The 19,524-nt window shown below is 42.4% G+C and overlaps 1 protein-coding gene across 8 annotated transcripts in view; it reads right to left on the bottom strand.

Moving 5' to 3' along the window:
- LOC138060877 (colorectal mutant cancer protein) overlaps positions 1-19,209 on the bottom strand; it is a 213,148-nt gene extending 193,939 nt beyond the window's left edge. For 2 of the 8 annotated variants that reach the window (XM_068924296.1, XM_068924298.1), the window contains exon 1: positions 15,293-15,471. In XM_068924296.1, the coding sequence (XP_068780397.1) occupies positions 15,293-15,456 (164 nt within the window). In that variant the 5' untranslated portion in view covers positions 15,457-15,471. Of the gene's footprint in view, positions 1-2,072; positions 2,099-15,292; positions 15,472-16,169; positions 16,496-17,560; positions 17,829-17,861; positions 18,763-19,183 lie in introns of those variants that run through there. The other 6 variants (XM_068924301.1, XM_068924299.1, XM_068924302.1 and 3 more) reach the window with 6 other exon arrangements.
- Between the last annotated feature and the right edge of the window lie 315 nt (positions 19,210-19,524).

The raw sequence follows: 19,524 nt of genomic DNA, 5'->3' as shown, positions 1-19,524 counted from the left end.
TAATTCACAGGCTCCTTACAGTTCCAAAGCCATCTTACATTCCAAGAACTATAAGCAACACAGAACATACATTACAGAAGCCCTCAGTACTACACTGTGAACTTCTGCTACAAGACCAAGAGAAGACGCTCCTTGCTTCTCAGATCTGCTTCTCAGATTCTCTCTTCCACCAAAAGCTGGAAGAGCACACAAAACTTATGCACGGAACAGCCAAAAGCACAACTACCCGCTTTTGGCTCGTGCAGCCTTTAAAAAAGGGCAGAACTTCTCAAGTGTATTTCTCAGGCTACTGGCTAAGTTTGTGATAGTCTTTGAATAGTTTTGCAGCTCTCCAGTGGGCCACAACCTGCCAACTGGGAAACACTGGTTTAGCGTGACAAACTCAGGGCTGGGCACCCAGAAATCTTCACTTCAAATTCTGCATCTACCACTGGCTAGGCAACTTTAAGTTGTATCTCTATAATCCTTCACAAAAAGACTTCACGATAGATAAGTATTATAAAACTACTTTGCAAATAAAGAAACTGACTCTCAATCGCTCAGATCAAGTGAAGAGAGATATTCAGAAGCGACTAGAAGATTTGTTTGAAATTCTTCAGAATTTAGCATCTTAACTGAATGCCCAGTCCAAGATAATTCAAGCTTTTCCTCAGAAGTGCTCAGTGCCAACAACTTCACATTCTCAACTTCACCTGTAGCTAATGGAAATCACACATACAAGTTTTTTTTTTTTTTTTTTTTTTTAAAACTAGACACAAAGCATCTCAAGGTAAGCACTCAAATTTAGGCATCACTTTTGAAAATTACCAGCCTTAAACATTACAGCCATGTCTCTGACTGTAAAATATGATTTAAACAAAGTCGTTACCTGCATATTACTCTAGACAGAGAGTCTATCTAGTACTGCACTCTACCTAAGGAGTAATACATGTTTTGATTTTACAGAACAGAAAAAGAATTTGGGAAAGTAAGCCAGGAGGTAGAGTACGAGACAAGTATCCATATTAGTGGATACTAGTTCCAATCCTGATTCTGGCCTGATTTTATTAAAGCGTTGCTCTTTACTGACACCAGTAAAAAAAGCTGTCAACTCCCCCACTAAACGTTTTGATATTTTGCACTGCTTTACTAAGAAGGTCTCCAGTAGACAGGTCTGTGCTGCTACAGCTTTTTGAACTCACAAGACTGAAAAGATTGTGCTTAGATGCATGTTGAACAATGTTCATATTTTTTATGCATCTTCTAGTACAGGCATGACATTTCAGCAGCACATGAGGCGTGGGCAGACATCCTACTCAAGCAACCAAAGAAAAAGGTGCAGAACCGTAAATCCCAACTTAAAGTTCTGTCAAACGGACAGAGCTTAAAACCACAAAACAATTCAGACACCAATTGTCTTGACGGAAGGAGGTTACAGATGCAATTCTACATGCAGTTATGCTACCAGATCGGAGTGGATGGCAACAGGCTGCAACATAGACCAAGTGGCAGCAACCTTCTGACCTCACTCAACGGCTTCCAAAACCAGATATGCAACCAAAATCTCAGTCCATCGTGACAAATATTATGCCTCCCATTAGCCAGTCATGGCAAAACTCCATATAGAGGGAAGGAGGCAGACTGGAGTCTGTTCTAGGAAAACGGATGAAAAGGTGAAGGAAAAACAAGGAGTAAAAGGAGGTTTTGTGTTTTAAATCTAAAGCGGAGTGGTACAGTTCTGAGAATGGAGGTCTGCACAGGTGGACTGAAGAAGCTTTAAATTATTAAGATGTCACTCCATAGAAATACTGCATATAACAAGCCTATGGAAAGAACCGCAAAAGAAAATTATCCTACCCTATACCCAAAGGCAGGAACAAATATACCCATGTCATTCTTGACAGAGGGCTGTCTAATCTGTTCTTAAGGCCTCCACAATCTCCACTGGTGACTTATGCTAGTGCTTCACTGCTCCCCCAGTTTCCTAATCTGAATCTTTCCAGCTACAGTTTAAAACACAGTATTTCAGAAAGAAAAGCAACAATCTGTTTTCTATAATCATGGTGGATAACACAAAAATAGTCATCACATACTTAAAACCCATTCTCAAGATGTCTCATCTTCTGAGTAAAGAACTCAAACCTCTGCAGTGCTGATCATTTTCTGTGAACTGCTCTGAGCTCTCTCCAATTGATCCAACAACCTGATGGACGGTGTCATGCAAAACTAGACATGGTACACCATCTTAGGCCTTGAAGGCACTGAAAAAGAGCAGAAAAATTGAAAACAAAATTCTTGTCTTAAAATAGCAAGATATCACTAATCCATATTTAATTTAAGACCTACTATAAATCTCAGACCATTTTCTCAAGTACACATCCTGTATTTGCACCACTAAATGTGCTACTGTGCACTTACCCCTACTTTATCTTACCTGATTTTTTTTTCAAGCCTTATCTTCAATTTGTCAACACCGATCCTATCCTCCTGCACATCTTCAATCTTCCTTAGCTTGCTGTCATCTCAGATTTAATTAAGCTTATTCATTATCATGTCACCCAAATCATTAATCCTGAATAGCACTGATCTGGCCCACGACATATTACCAATTTCAATTTGATATAACGTTCCATTTGGAAAACAAACTATTAGTATCTAATGATCTCCGAGTATAACTTGAGAGGAGAGGAAAAAAAAAAAAAAGAAAAACTACCTGCGTGATACTCTGTCTCCGGCTTGCTTACAGTGTCATAAAACAACACCAAAAACTTTACTAAAGAGAAGACAGAAGGCATCTATTGCTTCACGTCTATCAACTGCTCTTACTACGTTTTAGAAAGATTGAATGGGCTTGATACAACTTATTCGTAACAAACAATATTCAAATAGTTATCTCATGGGTAACTACAGATAGGTTATATGCAGACTGGTCCATTTTCCTGCTTCTCCCCACTCTACCACAATTTTAAAGAGAATACCCATATTCAATCTTTTCCCATTTTTTGAAAGACTTCAGAAAAAAACCCTACAAAATAGTTCTGAGGCTGTCTTTAAGAACGCTACATCAACTTCACTAAGTACAATCAATTAAAACATAAATCTAAGAACTCTCTAATTTCTTTCTTTCCTCATATTTCCAAGGTCTTTGCCATCAGTGCTATTTGCAGGAACCATCTCCCCACATTTGACATTTGTCAGAAAAAAAAAAAAAAGAGGCAAAGCTTTTCACGATTCACGGCATCGGCCATAAACAGTTTACTTCTTCCCTCCCTTAGGTACCCTTTCCTTGGTTTTCCTCTTACCGCCTATGCACTCTGCAATAACTTCTCCTGACTCCTGAAACTCCTAGCTAGTTTCATTTTCTGCCCTGCTTGTTCTGTAAGTTCACAATTAACCTTAGCAATCTGACCTAGTTCCAATATGCTGAGCAGTAACAAGGAAAAAGAAGGGTAAACAGCCAACCCGCTCAAAAACTCCACCTGCTGAACACAGCGGAAGATTAACTCCAGTCTCAGGGCGTTGGCTTTATTCATAACCTATAAAGCTTTTACTTCAGAGCCCTGCCTCAGCTTGGCTACCTCTCACAGCACTACTCCAGCCACATTCTACACAGTCTACAATGCCACTCTTTCTCCTGGGAGAGCAGTAGGAAGCTACCTCCAACAGGCAGTATATCCCAGTAGGATCCCACCTGCCACCCTCCCCAACCCCATTTCCTACTAGATATGGACAAGACTGCCAGTTTGTTGCAGGAACTTCCAGAAGTGAAATGTTTGTTTTACAGTACGCACAACACACACACATTTTACTCATTAGAAATAAAGTAATTAAATGGTGTAGTCTGAACATTATGTTAAACCGTTAACACAAACTGCATCTCAAAACCTGGGAGAACAGTGTATCCATTCTTGGCCAAGGCTGTCTTCTCTGGAGACAGAATTGTTGCAGGCAAACAAAGGTCCACTTATCAGCAGAGAAGCACTGCTTGTCAACTGAACCTCTGCCATTCTATGCTTTCCCTTGTGCAGCTCGCTAGTTTGAAGTTTTGCTAAAACACAGTATCAATACAGCCCACAGATTCTACCACATGGTAGGAACTACCAGGAGCCTAGTTTTCATTCAGGGGCAGCCTGGTCTTTGTTACCTAACTTACCCTTACAAATGGCAGAAGAAATTTCATTTAGTAAATTACTGCTAACACTACATAAGTACTATTTTGCTTTATTAAAATTTAAGCAAGTAGTGCTGCAAAAACCTCTTGGAAAAAATGAGACATTAAATGCGTTCATTACAGCTAACTTTAACTAACATGCTAAGTGCTTGGGAACAGTCATTCTGCTAGGGTAAGTTCCACACATGTACTATTTATTCTCAAAGATGCACACAAACATCCACAGTAAAGATAAGGTGGATTTCCAAAGCCAGGTATCCCCAACCTAACTATTTTCCTCCAAACATCACTCCCAGTCCATCCTTTGGACAACAGTCAATTAGACACAGCACTGGCCTCGTTAATCTCTTTCACTCTCTCACTACCAACAGCGGTGCTAAGAATCTAAAAAAAACCCTTTTGTTATGGTTTCACACTTTTTAAAAACAACGTCCTTTTTATGGTCACAAATCAATTTTTAGGAATGTTTCTCACTTCAGAGCATTTGACGCTAACTGTATTTAAAAAAGACATTACCAGAAGGATCACAGCTAAACCCCAAGCATACGATGAGCCAGCTACACAAACTGACATTTCAGCCTGAAAATTAGTACTTCTTCTTGAGCTAGTTTTCAGTTAGAACAGTTCTCTGATCTGGCTCACTGAACAAATTCTAGTACAGCCACAAGAGAGATTTCAAGACTACACAGGGTTGAACAACTCTTCCAGCAGCACCTTGCACTTAGGCTGACTTCAAACAGCCATGAAACCTCCACTTGATTTTCACAATTTATTTCATAAGGAGTTCAGGCACCTAGCTTAGGGCCGTGGATTTGCTAGAAAAGGCCAGGTGCCTAAGTATCTTGTGAGGCGCTCTGCTCAAAACGACAACATCCATGCCCTGTTGCTGAATTAAGTTCAGACACCAATTATCCTATGTCAGAAATCTAAGTCGAAGTTGGGGTTTTTTTTAAATTGATTTAGAATCCATCCACAATGGCCAGCTAAATATTTCCACATGGCATCCTCAACAGGCAGATAACAAGAGCAGACAAAGAAAATATAATGAGTTAACCACCCAGTGGTGGGACTTTTCTCTCATCCAAGAGCCTCCCAAAACAGTCAACCTATACATTAGTTTCTAAGTATGGATTCTGGCAACTTAATTCTAAAAACCTCTAGAAAGGTCCTGCTTGTAAAGAAACGTGAGCTAAGCAACAATGGTAATGGAGGATTCTACCTACCTTGCCTGCCATAAGCAGAAGAAAACGCAATCATATGGAATCAGAGAAATTCAAATATTTACTGAAGTCTCAGTCATACCACGAAAATGGCCACCAGCAGTCTTTATGCTGCAACCTAATGGAGGAGGGGAATCCAACATATTAGCGTAGTTGTATTTTTCTGGGCTTCTTGATGGCCATTCTGGAAGATCACAAGAAAAAGTTCAGCAACTACTTTTTTTTCCCCCCACCTCCAGAGCAACAAAAAGGAGATTACTGAATTTATATGGAGGTTTAATTCCCTCACAGTCATAATCTCAATAATACGGTATTAGCAACAAATTCATTAACAACGATTAAAGATAAGAAAGAGCTTCAGCACTTAGAAGTTAACTGAATGGTAGCGTTCAAAGGGAACAAAGAGTTTGACAGCTGTATTCTCAAGTAACTGATTACTCAAGTTTTCTTCCAAATTACAGTCTACCTGAACATTAAGCTCCCAAAAAAGAGGAAAAGAATAAAATCAAACCATATAACAACAAGCCTGAGATTTATACTTAAGTCACTCTTCCCAGTTTACCAATATCAATGAGTAAAGAAAAATGGAAAAGCTTTACAAAGTTTAAAATATGAATAGCTCCAGCTAAGTCTGAGGTTTACATAAGAACTGGACCGATGGCTACTCCTAAAATACGAAGGGTTCTGAAAGTTCAGGTTTAAATATATTCTTCTGACTGTGTATCAATTGTGACAAATACAGACTTTGAAATGTGTAAGCCTTTAACAAATATTAATTCTTGGTATGTTTCCTAAGACATAGTATTTAACAAGGGGGTTAGTTTTAAATCATCCCAAACTAAGCATGCAGCATGTCTCTTTCGCCTTTCCTCTAGATCAGCCCACCTGGTTCCCCCCCCCAATACCTCATTACTTTTTTTTTTTTGTTATAACGCTCTGAGAGGACCTGCAGAGGACAAAAAATAAAAACCTACAAAATCTATACAACTGTGGAACCACTGAGAAAAGCAAGCTCCAAGAGACACAGAGAAAACAGACTACATCTTATTTGGCACTCAGTATTGTGCCGTATCCATATAAAAACACCCCTTTAGTTACCTGTTTCACAGTCCCTGTGACAGCTTCCTAATGGAGATAGATACAAAAATAAAATTAAGTCTAGGAGCAGAACCTGGGAGCTGCAACTGTTTTCAAGATATATTGAAAAAACAGGACAAGGACAAACAGTCTGTATCAGTAAGGCTCAGATCGTTTTTTTTGTTGGAATTCCTAAAATTGAGTTGTGTCAAGCTTTCAGGTGGTTCAAGAAAGCACAGACTAGATAGTCCAGCTCTTAGAAGTGAAAAGAAAATCTTGTACCGGGCTCTAACAACTTTTCTAACTGCATGAAGGTAAGTATGGCCCAGCAGTATCCAGAAGAAAGCCAGATACGATGTAAGGACTATGTAAAGCCTTGTTCTCATCCTGATGAGATTTTGCAGACTACTTCAAAATGATGTTTCCTAGTTAGACAGCTGGATTGAGGTCAGAATCAGGACTGTGCAGGACCAAACTGCTTTTGAAATCAGAAACTGCAGTATCTGCAAAACTGCCAGAATAATATTACTTTTCTCACAGCTCTTCAAAGGCAGTTTTTATTTCTGCCTGTTTTGTGTTGCAGAGTTCATCTTTTCTAAACCTCTTATTTGTAGGACGTAGAGCTCTGTCATCCCCCAGCTTACTCACAGCCAAATACTCACAGCAGCTTCTACTTACACATTTCATCCTGATGCTGCTTCCATCCAGCAGAGAACAGCCTGAAGGGACTAGAAAATATCTACAGGCAGAGTATTAACTTATGCTGAAATCAAGTTTTCTGAGAGATCATCACTGAATGTATTTGCATGGGCTCGTAAATGACCATGCTTGCCGTGGAAACCCCATGTTTTACCACCATACGGCTGCAAAATAGTATGCACAGTACATATAGTACTATGCCCTGAATAGCAAAAGAAGCTGATTAAAAACTTTGATAAACGTGCCTGCGCATGTCTGCGCATTTACGAGTTCAGTGTGATTTTAGAGGCAATTACCAAGGTACAGAAATCTCTAACAGGTTACAAGCGTTATGTACGGAGCAGATGAATTGATCGATTTTTAAGAAGGGTTGGGAAACAGTGGATTGAATGAAAAAAAGCCTAAATGATATACACATTCACTCTTTTCATACACTGGCAACTTCAGAAACACATTTGTTGAATAACTCCAGAGAGAATATTTTTTCCCAGCACTCTTCTACATAAAAATCCAGAAATATATGTCATTTTAAGGTAGCACCTATATAGGACACTTTTCAGAAACAGAACAGAATCGTCGCAAAGCGGTTTCCAGCTATCATAAACCTCTGAACAACAGAAAATACTCTTCTTTGGAGAAGTAACCATTACTGTAGTCAAGACCTAGTTCAAGTCCATCACAAAATACAACATACCACAAATGTATTTCATCTCAACCTCCTTCATCAGCATCCAGTCCAGCCGCTCCAGTGTATTCTAAATGATTTTTAATGACTGTATCTCATGCTCTAGAGCAGCTGGCTACTTCAGGGCAGGTGGTGTCTGTCTCCCAAGCTCCTCACTAGTTTCAGAGGGATCTAAAACCATCAGCTAAAAGAAGCAGGATAACTGTATGCTCCTGAGCTAAAATAGGAAAACTTCTTGTTCAGATCTTTTTGCAAATTCTGTATATTAGGCTTATTTCAGAAGAGGCATTTTAACATTACCCTCTAAATCCGCATTAATATAATCAAATAAGTGCCTCTGCTAATCTTCGTCCCTGGTCATCCTGGGACAACACAGTGAAAGGAAAACAATTTAACCATATTAGAGGCCTCTGCAGTTTGCCAGTAATCCACAGAAGTTGTCATGCACTGAGCACATCTAGGCACTTTGATTACAGTAGCTCTGTCCTGACAGTTGTACAAGAGTTGCTTACGTGTTACATTCTCTTAACATGCCCCATGTTTTGAATTGCTACGAACTAAAGAAGTTTTAGAAAAGGCAACTGTATATTAAAAAATACAAACTGTTTACATCTGCAGAGTATATTTCAAAATTTTCACTTGATTGTGAACATTTTAAATGTAATTTTGTGATGAAGACAGTTTTATCTCAGTGTTTTACAGAGCAAAAAAAATTTTACATATAAGGCTAACTAATTCTACAATGGTTGTGCTGGTGATCTTGTTTAGGTTTTTTGGGATGAATGGACCAAGTTGTCTCTTTCATAGGCACTTCTATTGCAACAGTCCAACATGCACAGAACCACAGAACGGTTGAGGTTGGAAGGGACCTCTCGCGATCATCTAGTCCAACCCCCCTGCTCAAGCAGGGTCACCTAGAGCACATTGCCCAGGATCGTGTCCAGACGGCTTTTGAATATCTCCCAAGGACGGAGACTCCACAACCTCACTGAGCAACCTATTCCAGTCCTTAGTCACCCTCACCGTAAAGAAGTTTTTCCTCACGTTCGGATGGAACTTCCTGTGTTGCAGCTTGTGCCCGTTGCCTCTCGTCCTATCGCGGGGCATCACGGAGAACAGGCCGGCCCCATCCTCTTGACGCCCTCCCTTCAGATACTTGTACACGTTGATGAGATCCCCCCTCAGTCTTCTCTTCTCCAGGCTGAACAGGCCCAGCTCTCTCAGCCTTTCTTCAGAGGAGAGGTGCTCCAGTCCCTTCGCCATCTTAGTAGCCCTCCGCTGGGCTTGCTCCAGTAGCTCTCTCTCTCTCTTGTATTGGGGAGCCCAGAATTGGACACAGTACTCCAGGGGAGGCCTCAGCAGGGCTGAGTAGACGGGCAGGATCACCTCCCTCGACCTGCCGGCAACACTCTGCCTAAAGCACCCCAGGATCCCATTGGCCTTCTTGGCCACAAGGGCACACTGCTGGCTCATGGTCAACTTGCTGTCCACCAGGTCTCCCAGGTCCTTCTCTGCAGAGCTGCTTGCCAGCGGGTCAACCCCCAGCCTGTACTGGTGCAGGGGGTTATTCCTCCCTAGGGGAAGGACCCTGTCCCTGCCTTTGTTGAACTTCATGAGGTTCCTCTCTGCCCAGCTCTCCTGTCCAGGCCTGTCCAGGTCCCTCTGAAGGGCAGCACAGCCTTCTGGTGTGTCAGCCACTCCCCCTAGTTTTGGATCATCAGGAAACTTGCTGAGGGTGCACTCTGTGCCTTCCTCCAGGTCATCGATGAATACATTGAACAGGACTGGACCCAGCACTGACCCCTGGGGGACACCACTAGCCACAGGCCTCCAACTTGACTCTGCGCCATTCACCACAACCCTCTGAGCTCGGCCATCCAGCCACTTCTCAAGCCACCTCACTGCCCACTCATCCAGCCTGCACTTCCTGAGCTTGCCTAGGAGGATGCGATGGGAGACAGTATCAAAGGCCTTGCTGAAGTCAAGGGAGACAACATCCACTGCTCTCCCTTCATCTATCCAACCAGTTGTCCCATCATAGAAAGCTATCAGGTTGGTTAAGCATGATCACCCTTTACTGAAGCCATAGTGACTACTCCTGATCACCTTCTTGTCCTCCACATGCCTAGAGATGGCCTCCAGGATGAGCTGTTCCATCACCTTTCCAGGGATTGGAGGTGAGGCTGGCTGGCTGGCCTGCCTGCACAGGTAAGGATAGCTATCTACCTGAATATGGCAATAGCTTGAATAGCAACCAATGGTTAAGGAAAGGAAACAGTGATAGGAAGGGCCTGCTCAAGTTTTCTTTATTGTATGGTTCCCTTGTGGCTACCACTATCAAAACTGCCTTGGCAAGTACAACCTGTGAGAAAAACATCCTTTTTCCTTGTCAAGAGAGTTGTTTGTACTCTGCTTTACAACCGTCACCAATACTGGAGAGTTACTAATTGCAACACTCAGAAATACACAGCACAAAGTAGGAGTCTGAGAAGCTCACCGCCATGATGTACGCATATTCTTTATATGGCTGATAACCTTGATATATTGCTGTCAGCTCCATCAGGAATAATGTTATGGTTAAAACTGCATTCGGCTTCAGAGGGTCAGTGCTTTTCACCTAAGAACTAACATAGTTCTCCCCTGCATGCTGAGGAGTAGCGTAAAAGATAGGCTAGTGATGGCCCAAGGCCAAACTTCCTTCTCCTCTAATTTTACTATAAGTGTAACAGTTATTATATCAATGAATTTGGAACCCAGGACTACTTAAAATCCATGCTAAGTACTTCGCTCTTGTTGCATTTACGTATTTTACTTATGAGATCTGTCACAAGTTCATCAAGATTTACCCTACACTGGTAGCTTCCCCATTTCCCCCCATCCCAGAAACAACAATTTGCAGCACAGTGCTGAGCTCATTACTTACACATCTTCTATGACATCCAGATCACTGCCTCCAACTTGTATACAAGTTTTTAAATACATGATACTTGGTCAATATCTCTGACAATGCTTTGGATGAACTTGATTTATAGCTCACATGGGGCTATAGCCTAAACTGTAAACTCTCCTCCTCAACCAGCTGCAAGGAAAAAAAACAGATTACTATCCTGGGAAACATCATTATCCATATTCACTCCAAACGCTTTGCCATAATTATCTATTTTTAAAAGAGGAGAGGGAAAAAGGGAGAGTAAAAAAATATGTTTAGAAAAAAAAAATATTTGATTTAAATATATTTCATTTACCTACTTATTAAAAAAAAAAAAATCCAAGTTAGTCAGTTTGGGCATTCTCAACAGTACTTATTTTACTTACATAAAATTACACACACACACACACACACACAAAATCAAGCATCCTGTAAACAGATCTAGTTCAACCATGTTAATGAAGGAATTTACAAGAATACTAGTGTGCAACCTGGATTAAAGCAATAAATGCTTTCGCAGTTTTTTCCATGGTTATAAATACCTAGCTACAAAACTACTGTAGCCCATTAAAAGAAGAAATATCAGCTTGTCAAAAGCAAAGCTTGTGAGAGTCCCCAAAGCTATATACCACTAAAACTGTTCACATAATAGACCAAATCCAACAAGCTTCTTTTAACTCTTTCTGAGGAGGGCAGTCAAAGGAAGCACTCTTTCAGCATGTACTTTTAATGGACCGTACAAGCTCACTACAGAATCAGCAGGTGTGTGGCCTTTCAATCATTTAAAAGCAGAGTGTGATAAACACTGAACGCAACGTAGAAGCGTTAGCATACACAGAAGAAAACATTTTCAAATAAACTCTACAAAGATAACTTTTTTTATTTCAAATAGCACGATGAAATTTCTTCTTATGCACTCAACACTAACTTCACCTTTGTTTCACAATCCTAAAAAGTATTTATCCATGTTTAGAAGTTAAAATTATAAAACTATCACGTATTTGTAACTTAATAATGAAGTTAGATTTTTCTTCATCAATCATCTCCATAACTCATAGCTTCATTTTTTGTAAATGAAGCTATCTACTGCAGATACAAAATTACTTCATTTAGAGCACGCAGTGTTGCAAAAGAATAATCTGGAAACCTACTTAGTAATTACTACAGTAAAGGTGAAATTCATTATGTGTGTAACTAGAACTTCAGTACAGTTAAAATATAATAAAACTACATGGCAATCAAGTTTCTAAAGACAACATTAATCTAGCCTGCCACCTGTAAAAACCCAGCATGCTCTCACTTTCTGCACCGACATCCACCAAGGCCACATATGCTGACCCTATTAAAAAAAGGAAAAAAAAAAAAAAGGCAGCAGGTGTCCTCCCCAATGCACTGACCCTCTAAAGCTGAAAACAGTTTTAACCATAACATTAGATTCTCAAGCTTTTCAAAACAAACAGAAGAAAAACAAAACAAATGAATGCAGTGTTTTTTCAGTTAACAGCTTTTTGTTCATAACAACACAATCCAGCTACAGCTGCAAAAATAAAGTTTTCATGTAAACAGTGCTTAAAGCTGACTCCTCCTCCCAGTGAGGTGATCCAGCTGATCTTAAGAGTTCAGGATCCAGCCTTAATCATGTACTGCTTTGCAAGTGTTTATTTGTAGTTACCTCTCATTACTGATGACATATCAACAAACGAGCCCTTATGAGATGTTAAATAATTAAGCAACTACTATCACTCCCCAAAGGAGCAAAAAACATTTCTGTGCAAACTAACAAACTAAAACTCCTGTGTTCTCTCAATATTTTTGTCTAGCTAGATGCTGCAAGATTTCAACACGCAAGTTTCTAATATAGCTACAACACGTAACGAGCAATAAACATAGGCCTAGCATTCCATACCCCATCATTCAATTTCTCCTGCATTACAACCATTAACAGCACACACTTAGTACTTACGCTTTTTCATTTTAATATCAACCTAACTACTGAGAGTCCGAAAATTAATCAGTATCTCAGGACATGCTCCTCCTCTCCATCTGTGCCTCTACTTCCCTGCTATTATTTGAAGAGGTTTACAGTTTGATGCACAACAAAGCATTTCCACAGCTGAGACACCACATAACTTCATTAGGAATGCAAATAGCTCTTTTCCCCATGCAATATGAACTAAATAAACATGCATACAAAATGCCTGCCTTTTCTGCAAGAATAAAGATCTTCTCTTCCCTAACAGATCTACAGTTGGAGAGAAAGCAATCTCACGAACAAACTGCTGCATGCACTATGCAAACAAAAAGCTGATGAAGCTTCAACCCTATAAGGAAAGCAGAAAGGGTACTTGTTTTGAAAGATATGACAACTTATGCTAAGAAATAGCTGCAAAACTGCAATTTTCAACTCCATTATACAGAAAATAAATTAAGTTCTGAAAAGAGGCTCAGACTACTAAAACTCTATAGATCATTTCTAGTCCACAAGGAAACAGCTGGTTTTACAGTGCTGGCTTCTCTATTCTTTAGCTCTTTATGCCTGCAGATGCCCAGGCATTTATTGCAATGTTTCACCTCCTGTAAATGGAGCAGGAACGTGGAGAAGTCAGCCTACCATCTCCGCTGAGGCTACAGGAAAGGCAACAAAGAAAGCAGCATTACCCTCAAGGATCAAAAACATCACCAGTCCCATGAGGAAAGGAAAGCCCAATGAAGCAGGGCAAGAGGGAACAGGAAAATCAAACAACTCCCCTCTATGAAAAAAGGAAAAGCAGATGCAAGACAAAGAGTATGCACACGATGACAGGATTAAGTTAAATACAAAAGCAGACGCAAGGTTTTTTTGGCTTTTTTTTTTTTTTTAATTTGGTACACTAAAAAATGCATTAACCCAAACACTGTCATAAGACTGTAAAGAATGAAAAAATAGTTGCTATACTTTTCACAGGGAGACTGTGTGCGCCCATGAACCAGAAGGAGCTGTCTTTAAGACTAAGGTGGCGTGCATTACAGAAGTATCCAAAAACCACCGAGCAAGTCTGCTCCTGCATAAACCATTGCTATAAAATAGATTACAAGAGAAATCGAGACACTAAGCAAAGCAAAGCGAGGAATGCGTTCCATTTACAAGATTGATTACCTAGATGAACTAATGAAATCAAGAAAAGCAAATGACTCCCTTTGATGCCAAAGATCACTTGTCAAATATTCATTCACCACTTCTGCACAAATACAGAAATGTAAGGGAAGATAACAATTTACTATACTATATTCTGATCACGGCCATACCAATTTTGCCTTGAAGGCACAGTCCCATATAAAGCAAGGTATTAGCAACAACGGACCCACTAAATCCTAAAGAATTTGTAACCACTATCCCTTGAGCTGTAATTCTGTTTCCTACTGAAATCCAAGGTCCTTCCTAGGACATGTTGTGGAGCCTTGGAAACTTTTAACAGCATAGTTCAAGCAACGCTCATCCGTTTTGAAATATACAGAGTATTAATTTGGAACAACACATAAAGGTAAGGAAACTCCATCAAAAATATGACTGGCTTGTGTAGTAGTAGCATCTCTCAACTGTCCATATGAAGCACTGCAACATTAACATCCCTTCAGTTTAATTCAGTTTACGCTGCAGAACACCACCACCATGTACAGGTCAGAGAGCGTGCTCACGGGAGGCAGTGTGCACTGTAAGTGAACAATCCTGAGTTTTCAGACTTCAAAATAACTTCCATTAACAGAGTAAACAGGTGGAAAGAGAAGTCATCTTAGCACACTGGTAGGAAAGCAAGTATTTTCAGAGTTTTAATTTCAGAACAACAGCTGTCAAAATAATGATTAAATAGGAAAAAACAGCGTATGGAAGCCCTTTAGATTAGAAAGATCATGACCTTGAAGTTCTATTTTTTTAGTGACTGCCAGCTATTTGAGATTTTCAGCAACTTTCTGGTTCCAAAGAGAGGACAGAGGGGACTGAAGTTTACTTAGCCTTTCTGTAGGGTCATACTCTTAGGTTTCAGGCTGGAGGACAAGCTTAGAAACTTTCCCTCGCTTTAACTCAGCTCTCTAGAAGCACTTACTAACTGCATCACTGCCTTCATTTTGAAGCTGTCATTTCCCAGCATCTCTGAAAAATAACTGAACTTCTAAAGGCAAGATTTTTTGAATTATAGTGTGGAAGAAGAGGACTAGTTCAAGAAATATCTTCCATTAAATCCTATCCTGATCAAAATACACTGCCAATGCTTCCAGATATGTGATTATGGCTTATTTACAATCTACTGCATTGCACAAGCAACTAGGGTCACAATCTTGAAACTAAGAAGGGGGATGGGTATAGGCATTTAAATGAGGTTATAAAAGGATATCGATAAAAACACAAGAAAATTAGATATTCTGAGAAATTGGTATGACTTTTATCTTAGACTATCATACTTATGACATTACCCACTACTACAGATTTAAGCATAGTAAGAATCGTAATAAGAAGTCTTAACTTTTTAGATTGGCATATTAGGAAGTAGACATACCTGAGGAAGGGCCCAAAAGGACATTCATTTTTTCCCAAGCACGTCAGCTGAACTAACCAAAATGCTTCCGATAGAAATATACCTTCCTCTAAGCCTTGCTTCAGTTTTATCTTTGACCAACTTTGTTTACTTACAGAAATCACCTGCCTAACACACTGGGTCATCAAAAACGTCTAGGTTGGAAGACCTGAACTTCCAGACCTAGTGGAAGTTAAAGGTCTTGCATTTTTACGTATCAAGCCTTAAAACCATATAGCTATTCTCACACACAACCAAAGCGCTGATCTCAAACCCCGCGCCCTCAGCTGGGCGCGCAGAGCAGAGCAGAGCTGGGCGGCGGTTGGGGATCGCTGCGGGGGCCAACGGTCGCCAACGGCTGTCCGAGGGGGCGCGCGGAGGGGCTCCCAGGCAGGGCACCTCCTCACGGCCGCCGCGCGCTCCCTGCTTGGCGACGCGCCTGAGGAGATAACGTTACAGCCTCGAGCTGGCAGCGCCGTGCTACAGAGGGGCACCCCGTAGCTACAGAGCCGGACGCCGGCTCGGCCACTGTCGGTCCCTCACAGTCCCAGCGGCAGAAGACCCAGCGCGGCAGGGCGGGCGCCGCCCTGGGGCCGCCCGGGCTCCCCGCCGCCGCCCCGGCTGCAGCCCAGCGCCTCGCACGCTGCTCGGGGTGGCGGACGGTTCGGCCTGGCGCCGGTGGGCACGGAGGCGCCGCCGCCCCGCCCAGCGCGGTGCTGCGCTTCGCAAACTGCTGAAACTCTCCGCGGCAAACTCACTGAGAAGTTGAGACGCCACTTCGGGGGCGGGGGGGGGGGGGGGGGGCAGAACCTCTGTATCAGCCACGCAAAGAACCGCCTCCCCCTCCCGCTGCTGCTACCTGCTGATGTAGCCGTCCCCATCACCGTCGCAGGTCTGGAAGAGGCGCCTCATCCGCTCCTCCTCGCCGGTGCTGGAGGTATCGCTGCTGCTGCTCCCGGCGCTGCTCACGCTCACCTCCACTACCGCGGCTGCCGCCATCATGCGCCCAGCTCCCGAGGAGGAGGAGGAGACGGCGGCAGCAGCGAAGCTGCCTGAGGCGCCCGGGATTCCCAGTCCCGCCGCGCCTGCAAAGTGCGAGCGGCAGCACAATGCAGGCGCGGGGGTGGGGAGCCCCGGCGCGCGGCCAGGCGGCGCGCGCGCCCGCCGCGCGCCGCCGGCCCCCGCCCCAGTGCACCTTCCGCGGCGCGCGCGCCCCCGCCCCGCGCAGCCCCGGCGCGCCCGCGGGGGGCGGGCGTGCGGGGCGCCGCGGCCCCGAGGCCGAGCCGCCTGGCCGGCACCCTCCGGAGCGGCACATCCGGCCGGGCTGGGCAGGAGGGCGGCTCACCCTCCCCGCTGGCCTCCTGTGCGCGTCCCTAGGGAGCGCGCGGTCCTCGTCCACCTTTCCCCCGGCCTCTCTCAACGCCAAAAGTCACTGTGGTATGTGAGAGAGCGAGTGGCCTAGCCAAAGCAGGGCTAGGCGCTCTCACAATTTCGGAGGCCAGCCCCCTAGGGACCAGCAAGCAAGCGCTGGGCAAATCTCACCGGAGCTGGGGGTCTGGGGGCCTTGTTTTCCTTCTATGTCAGCTGGCAGGCCCTGGCATTCTCACAGGCCCTGCTCCCTGCTTCAGGAGAGCTGCAAGCCTTCTCTGACTTTGGCTCACCTGTAAAAGCCGAGCCTAGGCAAGCTACAACAAAAATGAACTTTTTCAGTAGCGCTAGGTGCAAGCTTCAGTTTTTTTGATGGTGGATAGAACAGGTGAGTGATCTGGGGCACAGAACACCAGCCCCTCTTGGCGCTGATAGAAATTATTTCCTCTCCATTGATCAAATGTTACCTCAAAAGGTGGTAATTTTTTTCTCTTCCAACCGTTCTTCATCAGGTACGATGGTGCCTGTTCTGGTGCTTAAAAAATACTTAATTTCCAAATTTATTCATGGCTTCCCCCTCCCCCGATCTGTCTCCTTTGCATTTAGAGAAAATTCATTTCCTTTGCAGTCTTCATGTTTCCAGATTAAATAAGCCTTTTCATTGCACCATACAGGATAGCCTCTTCATTTCCTTTAGTATCCTTGCCACCCTTATCAACACCTACTGGAAATATCTATTTTGAAACTGCCTAGATCAGCATTTGCCTGTTTCACAGTAGCATTACATCTTTCACTCAGCCATCCTGGATTAATTAGGTCAGCTAAGTCTTCTCCTAACCTATTTTATGCACATGCAAAAAATTCTTCTTACTAAGGACATACCATTTCCATTCATTCTATCAAATGTTATCCTGCTCCTATTCAGTCTTTGAAGACATCCAGTTCTTCCCACACGGCAGCTTGATCTTCCTGGCTGTTGACAACGGCTCAAGAATTTGTAATGTCAACAAAGTAATCAAACTCCTCTTGGCACACAGTTCCTTTCAGGTAGGATAACTCATGCCAATAGTTCTTATCATTAATACTTATCGCATCTCGATTAAAGTCATTGCAAGGCAAAGAGTCTCTATGTTTTTATAGGATAAAACTGCTTGCAAGTACAAATACACGCTCACTCACGTACTCTCTTAGTCTCTGCAGTTTTCCAGTTTCCATTTCCCACAGCACTGCTTGGTGGTTGGCCGAAGCACGGGGGTATGGAGCCACGCTTCTGTCCAACACATTTCCATACTCCGTCAAGAGAACGGAAGTAGAGAATATCCACAAGTATCCTTCTTCTTTCAGAATATATGTAGCCTTCTGTAGCCTTTGAAGATTTACGTCACGTTCTGCTTTTGACCTCCAATCTCTTTCTTAGTCTTATCAGCAGTTGCTTTTTCTCCATCCTTTGGAGGATGTTTTTCGTGTGTGAGAGCAGCTGCTCACTGCAGCTGTTTCTCTGATGTCGAAAGCAGAACGTCACTGGAGCAGCCAGACAGTCACAAGACCACTGCTCTTCAGCCACAGCCCATAGATTGTAGCTGTTCAACACCACACACAAGAATTCTTGCACACATTCTGCAAATACAGCACACATTTTTTCTTATTAACCATACAGCTGTCCTAAAACAATGTCTCCTCCTAAGGAAGGAAACAGGTAAATAACCAACTTAAAAAGACATTAGCAATGAGCAGAGCAAATATATATATCCATTGAGTCTCTTCTGACAGCTTCTCCTCTTTGAGGGTTGCAGTTAATTTTTGCATCTTCAAGGAAAGTCCCAAGACTCTTCTTTAAACCTACCACAGTAGTTTCTAACTTTTCCTTATACAAAACTCACCGAAGACATTTTCATCTAGCTGATATGAACAGCTGATATCCTAGCTGTGTTATGGAACAAAAGAGAACAAAATCAGTTCAGCTTACTGGCTGGTATCTTGATCCAAATCCAACCTTTAAAAAGAAGACATATCACATCAGTTGGAAAGCAGCAGTCCAAGCAGTAGTTCCCCAGACTTCTCAGTGCCTGCTGTTACTTATGTGGTAGTCCACTCCTGCAGCCAAAAATATGAATTTCAAATGGCAAAAGAATATATTTAAAGCATAGAAGCTCTCCAGCAGTAGGTACTATCCTTCCTGAAGTGCATTCTCACTGTCCCTGGTAGTAAGGATGACTGGTATCCAGGAATATGGGGAAAGAGAACAGGGAAGGAGAGCAAGCAGTAAGACCTCCACACTGCTGCCCATCCTCCCCTGCGTGTCCCCTCTCAGAAAACAGGCTTGATAGTTCTCAAAAGGAGAGAGTTTGTAGGTTTTCTTTTTGAAACTGAGGGTCTTACCTGTCAATCTCTTTTTGTTTATCTTTTCATTCAAGTTAAATGAATCCCCAATTTTTCAACATTAGCTTATTCTACAATCAACTTTCCATCACATTCTGATTTCTAAACTGAAATGTAAAAACATACCTGACAACCATTGCAAGCAGGAAGAGCAATATTGTACCAATATTAGTTGCATTTATTCTCCAATATTTATGTAGACAAAATACAATATGTATATAGACAATATTTATGTAGGCATAAGCTACTTGATTTCCTGAAGTGCTGGACTCCTAAGACTTCCACCACATCAATGGGAAATCTAGGTCCTTGTGATCTCTAAAAGTCAAGTCAAAAATATCTAAAGTTAGGTATCCAACAATAGGAAAAGAAAACGGTTGTACACATATCAAAATTTAGCTACAGCTGGTTTTACATAAGAAAACAAGTAAACTAACTGCACATAGAAAGCTGCCAAAAGACCGAAG

Source organism: Struthio camelus, chromosome W (assembly GCF_040807025.1).
Source record: "Struthio camelus isolate bStrCam1 chromosome W, bStrCam1.hap1, whole genome shotgun sequence".
NCBI lineage: Eukaryota > Metazoa > Chordata > Aves > Struthioniformes > Struthionidae > Struthio > Struthio camelus.
Note: the sequence above shows the minus strand (reverse complement) of the source record. Positions and strands in the feature narration are given on the sequence as shown.